The sequence below is a fragment of the Dermacentor albipictus genome, chromosome 7 (assembly GCF_038994185.2).
Source record: "Dermacentor albipictus isolate Rhodes 1998 colony chromosome 7, USDA_Dalb.pri_finalv2, whole genome shotgun sequence".
Lineage (NCBI taxonomy): Eukaryota > Metazoa > Arthropoda > Arachnida > Ixodida > Ixodidae > Dermacentor > Dermacentor albipictus.
In genome coordinates, this window is record NC_091827.1 from 88,111,258 (window position 1) to 88,130,634 (window position 19,377).

A 19,377-nucleotide genomic window follows, 5' to 3' on the forward strand; every position below is an offset into this window, starting at 1 on the left:
CGCGTCGACTCCGGCAGGGATGCGAAGAAAAGGTAACATTCGGACTGACAGCGCTACAATCTTGACATCGCTCGTTCGAGTGTTACACGTCCAGCTTTGACTAGCTCAAGTTCTGCGACGTTCGCGCTTTTGACCTCGGCCGCAAACAGGCCCAAGTCATGCGGAGCATCTGCTCTTCGATATTTTCCAGGTTTCCGACAATCGTGATAAACGATCAGACCTGTCACGGCGATGTGCATCGCGACCTTCCCATTTTTCTTCTCCCGCTCGTCAGGCTTTCTTTCTGTCCTCCTGTTTTTTGTGTACTGCGACAACACTTTAGCCCCCGCAGGGGCGTCTGCGTCAGCAGGCGTTTGGTGTGTTGCGACACCACCGACCCGAGCACACGGGGGTTGGACCCTCCCGCGCGTAGCCGTGCGCGGCTTAGCCGTGTCCGGGGAAAAGGGGATCCTGGGGGTTGAGCCAATGCCGGGTGTTTGGACCTTTACGGCCCCCCGGTGGCGGCAACACACCTCTTTGGCCTCCGCTTCACGTAGACGGCACCCCCGGACTGACCCTCCCGGGGGAAATCGGCAGTCACCTTTTCCTGTCTTCTTCCTCCACACGCTTTTTCTTTACCCTCTTCTTTCACACCTGTCCTGTCTCCTTGTATCTTCTATTCAGTTCAATTTTTCGTAGGTGGCAAGGGTTAACCTTGCGGGGCTAACCTACCTTTGTTATGTCGTATTAGGTTATAGTCTCGATGTACAGCTGGCGTGTGCTGGACTTGTTCGCATGTTCCTGTCGCGTCCCCTCGTTGGGCTCCATGGTGGGTGGCTGGCACCGTGGCTGAACAATACAATTTTTTCCTATGGCTCCTCCTTTCCCCCAAAATGATCGCCCCTCTTGTAAAAGAGGGCGGACCGAAGCAAGTGAATTTTTCCAGAAAAGGAAAGTTACTTTCCCAAAGTATCATGTAATACATAGCGAAGTACAAGAAAAGCCAGCAAGAATCTTGTCCCCATTCACAGTATCCTGGTCCTTGACAGAAGCCCTCGGCCCTGGCTGCAAGCTTTCGAAAATGTCTAGTGGCGATTTGCTGCTCGAACTTCGAGACAACGTGCAATACACCAAACTGTCAAACCTTGCGTCCATTGGGGACATTCCTGTCTCTGTTTCATCCCACCGATCCCTCAACATTGTCCGCGGTGTAATATCATAAATCGACTTCGTACATTTAACAGAACAAGAAATGCTTGAAGGGCTCACCGACCAAGATGTCATAGACGTTCACCGGATCAAAATCCGGAAGGACAACAAAGAAATTGACACGAAACACCTGATCCTCACCTTCAACAGCAACACACTCCCTGAACAAATAAAAGTCGGATACTTGAAAATAGATGTAAGGCCTTACATTCCAAACCCCCGCAGGTGCTTCAATTGTCAGAGGTTCGGCCATGGCTCACAGAGTTGCCGGGGCCGCAAAACTTGCGCAAAATGTGCTTCAAAAGAACATACTACTGAAAACTGTAACGGTGCAGCGCGCTGCGTAAACTGCGAAGGAGAACATGCCGCGTACTCCAGGGCGTGTCCGTCCTGGAAAAAAGAAAAAGAAATCATCACACTGAAAACCAAAGAAAACATTTCATTCAAGGAAGCCAGGAAGCGCATCGCACTAACAAGCACATTCCTCTTCAATGGAAGAAATAACTTCGCCGATGTGGTGCGACGGGGCGTAGCGCCACACCAAACTTCGGCGGCTGCTGAGGCAACGGTTACTGGGCCTTCAGCGGAACCACCCACGCCCCAGGCAGAGACAGCGCAAGCTGCCCTGCCACCTACAAATCAGGGCCCGCCGGTCCTCAAGCCGGCCGCCCAAGAGGTTTCTCCCCAACGGGAGAGGCCTAAAACACACACCCGCCTTGTCGCGGAGCTCCAGCGCCTCAGGAGAGGCCATGGAGACAACTCCCGATCCGCCCCCGCAACCGCGGAGGCAGAACTCATTCGAAAAAAAGAAAAAAGAAAGAACCCCTATAACGGGTCCTCAAACACGAGGAACCTAATCATTTATAGCCACACCCGTACAAAATAATTAAACATGGCGTTCCTGGTACATTGGAATTGTCGTGGACTTATCAAAAACTATAGCGACATAAAAGATATCCTAAACACTTTTTCTCCTGTGGCTTTATGTTTACAAGAAACGAACTTAGGACCACAACATAAGAACATTTTAAAAAACTACAAAGTATTTCGTTGTGACAGAGAGCAAGCGAGTAGGCTCTCTGGAGGTGTCGCGATTATAGTCCAAAATGGTGCTGCTACTCACGAAATCAGGCTTCAAACGAAATATGAAGCTGCAGCAGTGACCGTCCTTGATTTTAAAACAATTACCATATGTACTGTTTATCTGGAACCACATTTAAATGTTACACTTCATGATTTAGAATCACTTTTTAAGCAACTACCAGAGTCTTATTTAGTAGTAGGGGATTTTAATGCTCACTCGTGTTTTTGGGGGAGTGACCAAACAGACACTAGAGGCCGTATCCTAGAAGATTTTATTTTATCAAATAACGTCTGCCTGCTCAATACAGGAAAACACACATATTGCTCTCCGAGTTCAGGAAAAATGAGCTGCTTAGATTTATCTTTTAGTTCTCCATCACTTTTTACCGATTTTAAATGGGATGTTGTTGACAACCCCTACGGAAGTGATCACCTACCCGTAAAAATTAACCTATCATCCCCACCAGAAATCATCCCAAGCAAACCACGTCGTTGGAAGCTGCACCTAGCAAACTGGACACTGTTCCAAGAACAGGCCAGCTTGGAAAAAGTTTTCTCGAGTAATCTAAACGTCCACGATCAAAACAAATTGTTCACAAACTGTATTATTAGTGCCGCGCTGCTAGCTATTCCTCAGTCCTCGGGAGTGGTTCGACATAATCATAAGATCTGGTACACGCAGGAATGTAAGGAAGCAAAAAAGAAACAAAACAAAGCGTGGGGCATATTCCGTAGATACCCAACCCATGATAACCTCGTAAACTTTAAAAAGGCAAAAGCCAACGCACGCCGAATCCGTCGAGATGCTGAGAAAACTTCCTGGAAGAACTACATATCTTCTATTAACAGCTCAACCACATCCAAAAAAATGTGGGAACAAGTCCATAAATTAAATGGCAACTTCTCCCCTTTCACAATCCCGTTTTTAACAGCTCCTGGCATACAAACAAGTATAGAGGAACAGGCAGACATACTAGGGGAACATTTTTCGAATGTTTCAAGTTCCTCACACTACACTCAATCAGTCCTGAAGCACAAACATACAACCGAAAAACAAAAACTTCCTACAAGTGGCTGTACAAATGAGCCCTATAATGCATTAATCACATTTCACGAAATCCGGAAAGTACTGTCCGCAGGTAAACAGACGGCACCCGGCCCTGATGAAATACATTATGAAATGCTGGCTCACCTCTCAGACGCTGCTGTGAACGCACTTTTACAATTCTTCAACAAAATATGGGTATCGGGAAAAATACCAGAAGCTTGGAAAAAAGCCGTAATTGTGCCGTTTCTGAAGCCTGCAAAGCCACCAACCAGCCCTGGCAGTTACAGGCCTATAGCTCTCACAAGTTGTCTCGCAAAATCATTTGAATGTATCCTGAATATGAGGCTGATGTTCACTCTTGAATCACACGAACTCCTTGACATCCACCAGTGTGGATTTAAAAAAGCATGTTCAACAACTGATCATCTCGTCCGCCTAGAAAATACAGTCCGAGAAGCATTTGTACACAAGCAACACTGTTTAGCAGTCTTTTTCGATATCGATAAGGCTTATGATACCACCTGCAGGTTTGGTATTCTCCGCGACCTAGCAGAGCTTGGAATTTGTGGCAGGATGCTGAACTGCCTGAAAGATTTCATGTGCGACCGTTCATTTCATGTGCGCCTGGGTGCAACCCTTTCGAAGAAATTCGTCCAGGAGAATGGAGTGCCGCAGGGTTGTATTTTAAGTACAACACTTTTCATAGTAAAAATGAACTCCATAGCAAAAATCATCCCTAGATCCATTATGTATTCTTTATATGTCGATGACCTTCAAATAGCATGCACATCCTCCAGCTTACCAACATGCGAGAGACAGATACAACTTACATTGAATAAACTAGCGATTTGGGCAGACAAAAATGGGTTTAAATTTTCACCCCAAAAAACTGTTGCTGTCCTCTTCTCACTCAAGAGAGGCCTACAGGTTGACCCCACCCTACACCTAAATGAAACCATACTTCCAGTAAAGAAAGAACAAACATTTCTAGGTGTAACTTTCGATAAAAAGCTCACATTCCTACCACACATAACCACTCTCAAAAAGAAAGCTTCGCAGTCACTAAATATACTCAAAGTACTGTCATATAAACATTGGGGGTCTGATAAAACATGCCTTCTACACATTTACCGTTACTTAGTACGTTCCTCCTTAGATTATGGCTGCATAGTGTATGGTTCAGCAAGACCGACATACCTAAAAAAACTAGACCCAGTACATAACTCAGGCTTGCGTATTTCATGCGGTGCATACCGAACGTCCCCTATAACTAGCCTTTACGTTGAAACAAACGAACCCCCACTAGAAACTAGAAGAACCGCTCTAACCTGTGCATATATCCTTAAGGTACAATCTCTACCAAAACACATTTGCTATCCCCTTGTAACAAAATGCCCTTCACGAGTAATTTTCAACAACAAACCACAAACCACAAGACCACTGCTCCTGCGATTTGAAGAGATGTGTCGGAATCTTGGCATAGTGGACACATTACCTGGCATTACCTACAGACAAAATCCACTACCCCCATGGTTCATCTTTCCCACAGTTTGCGATCTCACTTTAACACAGTTCCGTAAAGCACAAACTCCGCCACAACACATAATTCAGGAATTCCTTGCACTAGAAGAAAAATACAGCAGCTTCACAAACTTTTATACTGATGGTTCAAAAACGAACGAACATGTTGGAAGCGCAGTTGTACAAGGGAACTGGGAAAAAACAGTAAGACTTCCGCAGTGCACATCAATTTTCACTGCTGAATGTTACGCCATTTCTGTAGCCATAGACAAAATAATAAAGGAGAACCTAGCAAACAGTATCATATATACAGACTCCCTAAGTGCACTCACAGCTCTTCATGCCAGAAATGCAGTCACACCATTATTAGGAGGCATTATACACAATTTAATAAACGCCACCACACAAGGACTGAACATTAAATTATGCTGGGTTCCGAGCCACGTCGGAATCAGTGGCAATGAGAGAGCAGATGCATGCGCGGCACAAGCCCGGCACAAAGAAATCACAAAAGTAAAGATACCTCCTAACGACTGCATGAAGTTAATACATTATAAACTAAGGCAAAAATGGCAGTCTGCTTGGAACAATGAAGTAAACAACAAATTACACCTTTTAAAACCCGTGTTAGATGAATGGAAATCTTGCACACACCAGGAACGTTTCAAAGTAGTGATTCTGTGCCGTCTTCGCATAGGACACACACACCTAACACACAACTTCATTCTAACAAAGCAAGACAAACCCCAATGTGAACTATGTGGAGATGAACTAACAGTAAACCATATCCTATTTTCATGCAGAAAACTTGAACCATTGAGGAAGACGTTTTTTACCATATTTTACAAAGAACACATCCCTTTTCACCCAGCTTTGATTTTAGGAGAAGATGCGCTTGTTGATGTATCATGTGTTTTTAGCTTTTTAAAAGAAGCAGGAGTTCTCATAAAACTTTAAAACTTCACAGAGCGTTAAACTACATAATACAGAACACCTCATCCACCTTCTCATCCCTGAGAAGAAGGCCGAGGTCTTTAGCTAATTTGTTCGGACTCTCCGGGCTCTTGCCCAGACAAGGACTCACTGAGGTGTCCCAACTTTTTAAAAAGAATCTATGCCTAGTGTTTGGCGCATGATAGCCTAAGTTGCTTATGTGCCACTAAACTCAACTCAACTCAACTCAACAACACTTTAGCGGATGCCGCTGGGTTTGCTTTGTATATTGCGTCGGTTCCGTCATTCATCCGTTCACATTTTATACGACCGCATGCCTTGCCCTTTAACAAACAGCCCTAAAACCACGGGATTTTTTCCCGGTTTCTCTTTGTCAGTGAACGGAAATTTGAGGCGCAAGCAGGCAACCAAAACAAAGAAACAAAAATGACATGCTTGCCTTCACTGGCGCACAATGCCGCTGTCGCTGTAAATGAGTTCAGAACCGAAGAACCCGCTGAACTCAGCTGCCTGTTCTTCTCTATATCTGGCGCTGCTGTCATCTGCGAAAAGCTTTAGCGCAAGGCGCCTATACTGCGGCTATCCTAACCTTAATCTGTAAAATATCGCGAAGACTATGTATCCGCTGATCAAGGTATTGAATTGCAAGACTGATTGTTTGTGATTTTATTGATGCGATGTGATTTCCATTTAGTTTGATTGTTTCTGTGTGGTTGATTTGTGAAGCGGATCACACTAGAAAGATTGAAGGCTTGTGTGCAAGTTCCTCATCAAATGCACTAGCACAAAGAGAGATTACGTATCTCAATCAATTTGAAGCCTTGTACATTTGCCTCGCTTGTTATCAAGACATGGCAAGTGATCTGATTTTCCTGGCGATCGATATGATGGTTTTGATGCCCCTGTTTCTGCGCATGCATCCACACTATGCTATATATATATATATGGTCTTCGCTTCGTCTACAAAGTTGTTGGAAACAGCGCTGTGTGTGTCTTTCTTCACTTGCCCCTGTCTCTCGCGCTGTTCTTATTTTAAACGGATTGTTTTGCTGTATAGTACATGTCGACTATTTGTGCACTGCCTTGAAAAAAGTTTCTAAATGGATGAATTTGTCTGCTTTCATCGTTAGATGACACTAGTACATGAAATAGCATTGTACAGAAATGCATCAAGCCCATAAACGAAGCACTATCATCTGTCCGTTGCGTGAGGAGACGTTTACTCATGTAAAACCATTATTCGATCAAAACAAAATAACAAAAAGAACGCATTTACGCTAGGCGAAAGTTGGCAAGACCACGTTACCCAGTGCGGATTTGTAAGCATATGAAGCATCAGAACAGTTCTCACTGCTTGTACAAACACACTGCCTGTGTCGTTTGTACACTACCGCCCACGAACAATCTGCAGCGTTGACTGCTCTACGTGTCTATTTCTCTCTAGTTTGATATTCTTTATATTTAGTCGATATGTTTTATGTTGAGCGTAGATATTCTTCAATTCGACGCGGTATGCGTTCAGCATCCCGCAGCAGTGGCGCGAAATTCCGATTCTCAGCATGTGTGGCCGCAGAGGTCGCTTCGGCACGTTCATGCCGCACAGACGTCGTCGTTTCAACCAGAAAAGAGAATCATACTGTATGATCCCTTTCAGGGGTCGGCCCGTATCTGTGCAGTGATTCTTACTCAGTTAGTATGAAGTACTCTTTTATAGAAATAATTAAATGGAGACGGCCGACCAGTGAAGAACGCCATTTACGAGCAAAGTTTTGTGAATCAGGCCCCTGGTTCTGGCAGAAACAGTGCTAATGCAAGTGCGTGCGATAGAGGCCGGCCAGGCCGCTTTAGCATAAGCCTGGCATGTAAACCAGGTGGCTGAAATATTAACGTATTGAAAGTTTACAGCTAATAAAAAAATGAAATGACAAGCAAGGGCACGGGAAAATAGGTACGTGTACGGGAAGGCCTAAATATAGAATTTTATGTAAAAAAAGTAAATAACATAACAGTGTTTGCTTTGTAGGATGGACGTTACAATACGCGTGCTCAATTGACGGTCAAGACGATGCGTTCTCTTGATGGTCGAGACGCAGCGTTTACCTGATCGTCATCCGGTAGTCAAGACAGTGCATTGTCAAAACAGCGCCGAGGTGCACGTCAAGATCATGCAGCCCATGCGTTAATAAACCGAAATCGGCAAGCGCTGCTATGCGAGCTCAGATCGCAGACATATATATGCCTCTTATCCAGTGGTACCTGAAAAAAAAAGAGGGCGTATTCTGATCTAATGCATTACGTATATGCAAAGCACTTCTTTGCCTAGTCGTAGCCAAAGTCTGAACGCGGTCACGTGCAAGGACGGGTTTGGGCTTGTGCAAGAACAGTCTTCGTGCCGCCTCCCACAAGCTTGCTTTCTTGCCGCAAAATGTGGGCCGATCCCGGAGATATTACAGATTGTAAGGCCGTCGGACATAGCGCAAGCCAACGCTGGATATGGTGCGAATTAAGGCGGCCCGCGGCGGCAGGTGATGTACGTGAGCGCAGTGGGGAGCTCCAACACCAACACGCCATCGTTGTCGTGCTGTAGCCGTCATTCCATCGTAATTTCATTGCCGTCTTGTCATTGTTATCATTATTTCTTATGTGATCGTCTTCTTTCCGCTGTTTATACTATGTTGCTCTCGCAATGTGCTCATATCTTTATCATGCCGTCTTCGAGTTGTGGTCGTCATACAGTCGTCATAGAATTACCACAAACATCATTTTATCATACCATATAAATTCCATCGTCATCATACCACTGTAATCGTTTTACCATCGTCATCCCATCGGCATAGTTTCAGTATAGGCATCACGTTGTGGTCACGCTGTCGTCGCGTCACCATCGCCTTATGCCACCGTCGTCATTCCAGCTTCATCATCGCATGGCCATCATGTAGTCGATAGCGATCATCGTGACACCGCCGTCGTCACTCCAGCTTCATCATCCCATGGTCATCGTGTAGTCGTCGTACCACCGTCCTGCATCCAGGTTCGTCTTCCCGTTGGCTTCATGCAGCCATCGTCAAACCATCGTCATAATACCACCGTCGTCACTATAGCTTCATCATTCCATGGTCATCAAGTACTCGTCTTCACATTATTCTCTTCACACGACCACTGCCTCCTCAGCTACATCGTCGCTACTCCTTGAACACATAGGCTTGTCTATTGCTCTAAGAAATGCTCCACATGACAGATAATCAAGGGTGGTTTCTGCCTTACTTTTTTTCATTCCGAGTATATGCTATGCCGACTGCAGAAACTAGGCACAAGCAATAGTACGAATGAATATCCGAGCTGTTTTGAAATTCCTGTTTTATCAACAGCAGCTTCCCCAAATGTTTCTCAGCTGTTTCGGCATATCACTTCCGAAAGCATTTCTGCAGCAACTCCCATGTAGCGTTTACATAGATCAGGGATTTCTGCCTTCGGTGCAGTAGGGCTCTATTTTTTTTTTCAGCAAAGATGTTTCCAGTCCGTACATATAACGTTTCCACACGGAGACCGAATATTTACAGAGTCTTGCTGTCCTGTGACATTCTCATGAAAGTGTTGTTGCGGTTTCATATTTTTAAAATAATCTTCGTAGAAATTGTGCGAGAAACGTATGGAATTACTGGACTATACGTACCTAACCATTCACAAGGATTCACAAAAAATTGATGCAAACAGCATAACTAAGAGGCGACCAGGCCAAACAGAACACATGACACCGTAGTCGAGGGTGATCTTAAATTTGACATCTTCCTTTCCGGCACCACCAAAACGCAGCAGCTTCGATGATGGAATATAGTTACAGAATTTAGGCTTAGCGACAGACCACAATTGCAGCTGTGCCACCACGAGCCATCAAGAAACGAGAGTATAATATCGCGCGTAAAAATACTCGTACACTGTCATTGTCAGCCATGCTGCCATTTGAAAATTATTGCATCATCCATTACATCATACCATTGATTCGCGCTCTTTGGCTATCATTGGCCCTTGCGCCATAAAACACCATATCTCATCATCAACAACAATATTTAGCTGCCTTCTTTTCGTCTTTTTGCAGGAGGGATCTATATACATCGAAAATACGGGAAGCCGGCCCGAGGAGAATAGATTCGACCTGAATCCGGACCACACGCACTTCATCATAGTAAAGGACGACACGGTGAACAAGACCGGTTTGAACTACTTCATGCTCAAGCTCGAGCAGCAATTGTCGATGACGCCAGAAGAAGACGGGGGTCAGTATCGATTCGAGATGTATAAAAATAAAAGTATGTTCAATGATCAGTGGTGCTTGACATGCCAACGCTATGCGAGAAACCAAGTGGCTATGAGAGAAACTCTCCGTTTGGAATAAATTTTATCGCCTATAGGATTTCAGCGGGCGCCCAGCGCTCCATACGAGAGCGATCTTGCACTCCGTTCTCGTCAAAATGCACTGAACACAGCGAATGTCAATAGCCACCGAGTCACTGTGGGTAGCAACTCGTTTGAACCTATAAGCTTTCAAAAGTCAAGGAACTGTGTATTTTACTTTCGAATACTACACGTTTTGTTAGGATACGTTAAGTGATTGCTTCAGGATAGCATCTAGATCAACTGTTTCGTAGAGAATAAAATAATATATGGTACGAAAGGGGTGAGAATAGAAACATATATATATGTTTAATAAATACAGCTAGCAAAGCTACTTCATAGAAACAAAACTTGGTGCTGGTCAGCGCAAATAACAATCATGTCTAGAATGGTCCTGAAAAGAACGCAATATTGGAAATTCTGCAGTCATCTTGTTCTTAGTTCTTTTTTTCCCTTCCATTCGATGTGTACCATATAGAGCTCGCACGAGCGCCTCCATGACAGTTTAGCTTGCTATAAATGTTCTTAACACAGGTAACAGGTTAGTGTTAAAGGATTAATGCCGACTACAACAAGGAGAAAGAAGGGAAAATATTGCCGGCTCAAGAGAATTGGACCCTATAGCAACTGGGCAAAGAAAAGAAAAACGAACTGGTTGCCATTTTTAGTCGCAACATGCTTTGAGAGTCCGTACTCCCGTAGAATCCTGCATCTCCTCGTCTCTAAAGTTCTCTCAAATTCCGGCGTCGGTTTGCCGAACCGACGCCGCTTGGAGTTCGAGAGCGAAATTCCGGCGTCTGTTTCCCAAACCGACGCCGGCATTTTACTTTGCAGCAAGATGGATGGATGGGCTAATGGCTGTTATTCACCACGTGTATTTCACTGGTGCAAGGAAAAGACAGACGGTGGAGAAATATGTCCCTTGAATTCACCATCTCTCGTCGTTTCGTTGCGCAAAATGAGTAACCAGCCTTGTCTATTGTGATTCCGCCGTCCCTCGTCTTGTGCTGAAGCAGTGTGCATCCTTCCGGTACAGCCGTGATGCCCCAGAGCATGAGCACTGGGGGTCCTCCCCCACCTCACCCGTCGACGCTGTACTCGGCCGAGATCCCCCTGATAGCGCTCGTGTGCCAGGGTGGAACCGGCTGCAACAAGATGGTCCTCGAGCACCTCAAGAAGCAGCTGCCCGTGCTGGTCATACAAGGCAGCGGGGGTGTAGCCGACCTGCTAGCGCTCGCCTACAACGAGATCGACAGGCGGTGAGAACTCAAAGACCGGTCTCCGTACGGAAAGAGAATGTAAAAATTGTAACAGCGCAAACACATGCAACCGCAAAGTATCAAGGACGAGACACAGCTCGTGTGTCTCGTCCTTGATACTTTGCGGTTGCATGTGTTTGCGCTCTTACAAGTTTTATGTCAAGCACGCACCAACTCGCCTAGAAAGAAGCTTTAGTGGAAAGAGAATAACCTCTGACATTGGCAGCTGAGCGCATGTTTAATGAAACAACGCACGCGATCTTGGAGGCTATGGTAAGCACGTGGTGCCTTATAGTAATCGTACACTTGGCTGGTAGGCTTCGACCACTCCGGAGGCGCACTTATTCGACTGCTGGAAATTGAATGCTCAGAACCAGTGTGCTCAGAACACAGTCACCAGGTTTACTCAAGGCCTGCATCTGGTTTTGTCCACTTCTCTTTTGTCCGTGTCTGCACGCCTTACCCCTGTTTTGCATTATTAATCCTTAACAACTAGCTCAGCTTTCTATCGTTCTTTATTCAAGGCGCCCGCTCCAGCTCACCGCTGAGAGCCTCTCGCACATTTGAGCTACTGCTGTGTGAACGCAATGCGACAAAATTCGGCTCACGTTGCTCATTGGATTAATAGCTGCTGAACGTCTTGCTTTTGCATACTTTGTCTGGCTCCCATCTCAAGAGGCCTCGGCATTATAGTGGCAAACCGAGTCGGAGTGCAGTAGGAAACAGTCGACCATGCCGTAAGATTACTACAGAAAAATCGGGCGCTGCACTATGTCACTCATGTAGTATGATAACCATGGGTATACTACATGGATTTGTCTATGAGTTGGCAATGGTTCGTGCACAACGGACTTAGCAGATTCTTCTATTCCTCTGTGTGTATCTGATCCACTGGTCAGTAGCCTCAAAGTGTTTAGTTTAAATTTTCGTATAGCTCATTTCACTGCGTAAATTCTGGCACAGTAAATAAATCAGGACGTTCTTTTTTATTATGGGTATGGCTGCACCTAGTTGTTTGTTAAACAGCACTCCGTGACCATGCTTAATTTCCGTATTCTAAAATTTTTTTTTCTCATTATAGTCGCAGCACAGTCGAATATAGTAAGGATGCGAGACTGTATGAAAATATTTACGGCCATATAAATTTTTACCGTTAAATTATGGCTGAATAATGGTCGGTAGAGTAAAAGAGCGACGTGGTTTGGCTTGAGTTTAATTTTGCATTTCTGAAGTTCTGACTTTCAATATAGGTTGCCGTTCTTTTTTATTGTTGAAACGTTATCCAAAAACAGCTATCACCCTATATTCGTGAATAAATAATATCGACCTGTATTCGTAAACAAAGCTAGCAACAATACCGAGCTAGCGAAGTTCCTTCGTCGCGTCCGCCGTAAAGCCAGACTGGAGGTTATTCATACAGGCTTTAAGAAATTCTGCATATACAACGCAATCGACGGCATTGACAAGGAATGGGGGTGCAGAGGGCGCCTGCGCGGCATCCGACAAGATTTGTCTGTAGTTCAGAAGACGATACAGCTCATACCATCGAAGAGCGAGGTTCAGTAGCCGAGCTTACGGTAAATAAAAGTATGTCATGATCAAAGCTTTACCTTTTTTAAAGAGATATAAGGTCGACCTATATTCGAATTATAATTTCTTATATTTCGGCTAGTTAGAAAGATACAGGTGCCGACATATACCCATGTTTAAGTTAATACGGTATTCGAGACATTGTTTTACGTCTCTACCTAGAAACATGTTTATGTATGCGGGACAAACTCTCAACGTTCTTAAACACCGTTCCAGGCAAAGGTGTGTGAAACGACGTTCTGAATTAAAGTTACAGGCGCTTGAAATGATGTTACCAATAAAAGCGGTTATTTCACTGTAACACAGTTTCACATATTCTTCCTTATGTGCGTTTAAAAAGTAAAAAAAAAACAAGTATGTGCAAGGCCGTTGTGTATATATTGGAATCTTATGCGAAACGCCGTTCGATTTAGGTAAGTGTAAAATATTCGCAAAAATTTTCTTGCCGTAGCTTGAGCCTGAAGGAAACGAAATTAAGAATGCAGCACTGAATCTCGGTTCCCGAATATTACTTTACTCATGTCAGCTGACGCTTCGGCTTTATTTTCTCTACAGTGGTGCTACCCTTTGGGATCCGGAGTTCATCGAGACCGTGTTAAAACCCGAAATAAGCTCGCGGATTTGCCAGATGTTTCCCAAGTTCAGAGACAACGCACTCTCGAGGAACGTCTTCAAGGATAGAATCATTGAGTGCCTACGCCTAGCATGCCAGGTATACCAACAGGCTTCTCTTGGGCTCCTCTCTAATGCCACGTATGAAAGGCTCGCGGAAAGCAAGGCTGTCTTTTGCTACTTTTGGCGATTTTCACGCTCAAGAACAGCGCGCACTAAATTGTCGTCGAAGGGACGTAAACACTGGTTTTCTTTTTTGTCCGCTAGTGTGGTGTTTTTTTTTTACCGGCTACTTGGCCCCCAACACCAACAAATAGTACAGTGGTTGTCAGAATCGCCCACCTAAGTGTTGTTACGCCGGCGCTAAGCTTAGGTGAACATATGTATGCTGCTGGCGCTGTGACAAACCGGTAATGACGTCCTAAGAAAGTTGGTGGACGTTGTAATTGATGCTGAACATTAGCTGGCATTGCAATGTAAACACTGAAACCAAACATTCATGAGAAGTCATCATGGAAACAGCAGTGGCGCGCGAAAGAACACCTGTGCTGCACATTGTTCGAGCCCCTGAAACTTTCTTTAATATTTATCATGATGCTGCAACAAGCAGGATCGTTACTGGTCAGATTTTTTGACACCAGAACTAAATAAATAGCTTTGACGACTTCTCCGCGGTTCTGTGGAGGGCGGATAACTCTGATATATATTTTATCTAGATATAAAGTTCAGGAGCAACCGCTGTTCTGGCAATTTTCTTCATGTTCAAAATCCACGTCACTGCGCGCAAAGCACTGAGTTTGGATGAGCCATGTAAACAAGTTGCCAAGCATAGTGCAGGAAGCCTATCCTCATAAATGATCTAAACTTTAAAAAAAATGCTTCTCGAGTTTTATTTCTTCTGCTGACCTGTAGTTGGTGGCATTCTGCAGATTAGGACGAGATTTCAGCGCCTGCTTCCGTTTCGGCAAATGCCCTGGCAGTGACGTTTGAGTGCTATAGGCGATCGTGCATGCTTTGTACCTTCTGGTGATCAAATCATGAGAAGCCAACAAACACTGACACCAAGGACAACATAGGAGAAATTACTCCTGTTTAATAAATGAAATAAGGAAACGATAAATTAATGGAAATTAAAGTGGATGAAAAAACAACTTGCCGCAGGTGTGAACCGAACCCACAACCTTCGCATTTCGCGTGCGATTCTCTACCAATTAAGCTACTGCGGCGCTGTTTCCCCATCCACTTTGTAGGGCCTTTATGTGTCGTAGTAGAACCCTGGGAGTGTTATCCAGCGCCACCACTCACTTACCTTGGCGGCGAACGTGGAACGTCCTTCTTGCCGCAGGCGTCACGAGAACGTGATCTTTTTGGGTGAAGGCAACTGGTCAATAAACCCACACATGCTACCTGAAGGGATCAATGTAGCCGGATTCGAAACCCTTTTTTTTTATTTATGGGGTTTTACGTGCCAAAACCACTTTCTGATTATGAGGCACGCCTTAGTGGAGGACTCCGGAAATTTCGACCACCTGGGGTTCTTTAATGTGCACCTAAATCTAAGTACACGGGTGTTTTCGCATTTCGCCTCCATCGAAATGCGACCGCCGTGGCAGGGATTCGATCCCGCAACCTCGTGTTCAGCAGCCCAACGCCATAGCCACTGAGCAACCACGGCGGGTTTCGAGACCTTCGTTATGTAATGAACGAGAACAAAGGGGGTTAACCGAGGGGCCAGATTTTATTAGTCATATCGTGAGAAGCCAACAAACACTGACACCAAGGACAACGTAGGGGAAATTGCTTGTGTTTAATAAATCAAATAAGGAAACGATAAATTACTAGAAATTAAAGTGGATGAAAAAACAACAAAGTAAAAAAACAGGTGGGTTCGGTTCCCACCTGCGGCAAGTTGTTTTTTCATCCACTTTAATTTCCATTAAATAATCGTTTCCTTATTTCATTTATTAAGCACAAGTAATTTCCCCTATGTTGTCCTTGGTGTCAGGGTTGGTTGGCTTCTCATGATATGACTAATAAAATCTGGCCCCTCGGTTAACCCCCTTTCTTGTCGTTCTAGTGATCAAGACATTTGTATTCGAGGAGACAACGTTAGGCGCTGGGATGTTGAACCACAGTTACCATATTTACTCGAACATAGCCCTACACTTTTCTTTTTTAAAAAGATTACCGGCCAAGCACTCCGTACAGATGGTTATCAGCGAAGCTGAAACTTGCGGCCATAGTGTTTATCACTGGATTAATGCCGACGGTTCATTAAACGATGGCTGGTAGGCTGCCGGATCTTCAATACGCAGTTGCTGCTTGCGCTCGGCTACACGAGCTTGTTCTTGGGCCCGGGCTGCAACATCGGCACCGCGTAGACGAGATAGTTCACGGTTCCGCTTGTGGCGTTGCTAATGGATAGCTGCTTGCTCTTCAGGACTACGTATGACGCGTGGTCTACCCGGTTCGGAGGAGCCGGAGAGAAACTACTGCACGCGCGCCCGGCTGCGACGGAGAGCAACGACGTCACTACTGTCGCAAACAATTGTGCGCCTCCCTTTCTCTTTTTTTTTTATCGCGCATGCACATAGGCTCGCGCCGGAGGAGTTTTCAGCACACAGGCGACGGACGGACGGACGAATCAGCTAGCCATATACAGGTCAGCTGTAATATCGGGCAAGGAGAAACGGGAATGTACGTAATGACGGAGACAATGCAGGCGAATGCAAACGAGCACGCAAAAGTTCGAAGCATGGCTCGGAATAGGTTCAGATACTTGCATGCCTGTATAATTCCACATGTCTTCAACATGTCTGCTTGCTTATGGAAGTATAAACTGGGTCGCAGCAACGTGGGATGAAAAACTGGCCCATCTTAAGATGTAGGTGCTCTGAAAGCGCGCAAAATCTCGATGTTGCATGTCTTTTTTTTTTGGAGTGGAATGCGTATCCTTTTTCATTCTGATCTTATTCGAGGAAAACCTTGTTTTTCTGACATTCTTATTTCCGGGTGTCCGCCTAGAATCGGGATCGGCATAGATCTGACTAAATACGGTATTCAGAAACTTACTTTCCATAGGACCTACTGTATCACAGGCCCCTCCTTTTCTTGCAGACTCAGGAACAAATGTACTTTACTGTGATTAATATTCACCATCACAATAATAACCTGAAGCATCTCGACGACATCCTGCTCAAAGCCGTGTTCAAGTGTGAGTGTTTCAGGAACCACGCGTTTTAAGGGGACTGCAAAATAATGTTGCGCGTCTCTGTGCAGCCCAAGTACGGCATCATCATGCTCATCAAATGAAGAAAGACCTGCTGTTGACATTGGACTGGAACTGCCCGCATGTCGCCATGACTAAGGTTTTCTCGAAGGACCTCGCTCAGCAGTACCAGGTGATTGCCTAAAGGGCATCGTGTTCAAGTGCACGATTATCAACCAGTCTAGTCAAATTGAAGAAAGTTGCGTCGTCACAGCGTTCTGGTTGGTTTAGGTGGAAGTATATCAACGAAACATCACAGAAACCGCCTTTGCACGTAAATAATGGACCAAACTATTGATGTGGTACAATCAATGTCCCATTATGTTTCTGATGTATGTTGACAAAGAATGTAAATTTGTACACTAATCTTTGGGACACAGGAGAGACACATGGAACAAAACAAAGTTCAGTACAGGTCATTTTTATATTTACAGGGGGGATGTGCGGATAAAGATATTCCCGGATGGAATCGAGTCGTGATCGGCAGAAGTAACGACTTTCCATTATTGAAAAGAATATTTTATCGTTTGGTCTAATCAAGAAATACTAAATCGATGACCTGGATTTCGATAAACAGGCGTATTCGTCATGTTTGATAATTCAACACTTGCTCAACACTAACTTGCTCAACAGAGCAAGTTAGTGTTGAGGGATGAGCAAGTTCTAATTTAGAACTTGCTCAACAGAGCAAGTTCTAAATGAGAAAAGTGAAAATTTGATCATATTTGGTGGACTGATATAATGACAATAATGATACGAAAGCATAGCACGTCATCAGATGCACGTGTAAGCACGTCACACGTTAGCTAGGAAAGCTACAGCATGCTCATTGAATTGGTTCAAAAGGACGCAAACGTGATGATACTGACTACAGTATTGCTCCGCCTAAATCTGGACAAGAAATTGGTAGGCTGCGTGAAAGCAGGTATACGCACTTAGTTATTGTGCCAACGTTAACTGCTTCATGCTTTCGCCGAGGAATTACGTGTGCCACTGAACAAATTGCCGCTCCACTGCAACCAAAACGATTTGGAGCAGTCACCACTCGCATAGCTCTTCGTTCCTATGGCTCCAGTGCACGTTGTTAGCCCGCCTGCTTGAACACGAACAAATTTCCAGGATTTACAATTGCGAATTGTCGGGTCAGTTACGAATTAAATAGCAAACACTATTCAATTCGTGCTGAAGTGTTCCATGTTCGCAGACGCCTTTACGGAAAAAGGAAATATGTGAAAGGATAACAATTAACATTTCTTTTTTTTTCTGTGTGCCTTTTATTGCTTAGAACCTAGGTGCCACGGGCTTCAGAGAATATTCGTGGGTGAACGATGCTCCGATATTTTGTCGCTCTTTGCTGGGGTATTCGAGTTTTAGCTGTCGCGAATGGACCAAGTGGAACGCGACAATCAAGATAGGGGCCAGCTTTTTTTACCGTATAAGCTTAGATGTTTTTGCCAATTATTACTATGAAGTTGTCGCACAGCCACGGCCCACAGGCCAGGGAACGTACCTGTATGTGCACGCCATAGAACGACACAGACAAAAACATTTATTGTCAACTGCACGGCAGTTATATAATCCAGAAGAGAGGAAGTGGAAGGAGGCAAAATTAGGTAGAAAGAAAACTTCAGACTTCAATTGCATTTGTCGTATTTCAGTTTTACCCCGGGCTCTCGAAATCGCTGCAACACTGTTTCAGCTGAGCTTCGTTGTCTGCCGCCTTTTCAGACACAAGCACATTATCTAAGTACTCTTAAACACCAGGCAGGCCAGCTATAGTGGTATACTTCTTCATTTTTCACTATGGCAGGAGCAAATGCAATGCTGAACGGCAGCCTGTTGTAACGGAACAGCCCCGTGTGCTTGTCAATCACGCACAACTTGCGTGAAGCTTCGTGTAGTCGCACTTTGTAAGCATCTTTTAGGACTAGCGTACTGAAAACTTCACCAACGCTTAACGAATCGAGCACGTCCTTCAGTACCTGAAGGAGATACTTCTTAATTGCACAAGCATGGTTCAAGGTTGCCTTAAAATCCCCGCAAATCCGGACTTTTCCATCTTATATTCAGCATTTGGCAGTAGGGGAGTCGCCCAGTCGGAATGGCTTATGGATGATATTATGTCTTGCGACACTAGCCGATCTAAATCTTTTCCCATTTTGCAACGACAGCACATGAGAGTGGTCTCGCCTTGCATAACAGCACCGTCCTCGAGCACCAAGCTGGCGCAGTAGTCTTGCCAGATGAAACTGGCGAAAAAGGTTTTTCACTACCGACAAGCACAACTGAGCAAAAATAAGAAAAAATGGGGTCCCTTCATCATGCCCAATTTCTCGGAGAAGACCTCCTCGTAGTTACTGCGCTAGGCGTTGACGTGCCTGATGGCTGCTACCGTCACCGGTACTTCCCTTTATTGATTGCAGTACAGAAACTCCAACCCTCTTTCCAGCCGGGTTAACAGG

At 44.8% G+C, this 19,377-nt stretch overlaps 1 protein-coding gene across 3 annotated transcripts in view; it reads left to right on the forward strand.

Moving 5' to 3' along the window:
• Positions 1–19,377, forward strand: part of LOC135899688 (transient receptor potential cation channel subfamily M member-like 2) — a 157,548-nt gene that overhangs the window by 29,443 nt on the left and 108,728 nt on the right. For all 3 annotated transcript variants that reach the window (XM_065429019.1, XM_065429017.1, XM_065429020.1), the window contains exons 5-9: positions 9,891–10,068; positions 11,223–11,445; positions 13,591–13,747; positions 16,765–16,861; positions 16,927–17,048. In XM_065429019.1, coding sequence (XP_065285091.1) covers positions 9,891–10,068; positions 11,223–11,445; positions 13,591–13,747; positions 16,765–16,861; positions 16,927–17,048 — 777 coding nt within the window. The remainder of the gene's footprint in view (positions 1–9,890; positions 10,069–11,222; positions 11,446–13,590; positions 13,748–16,764; positions 16,862–16,926; positions 17,049–19,377) is intronic.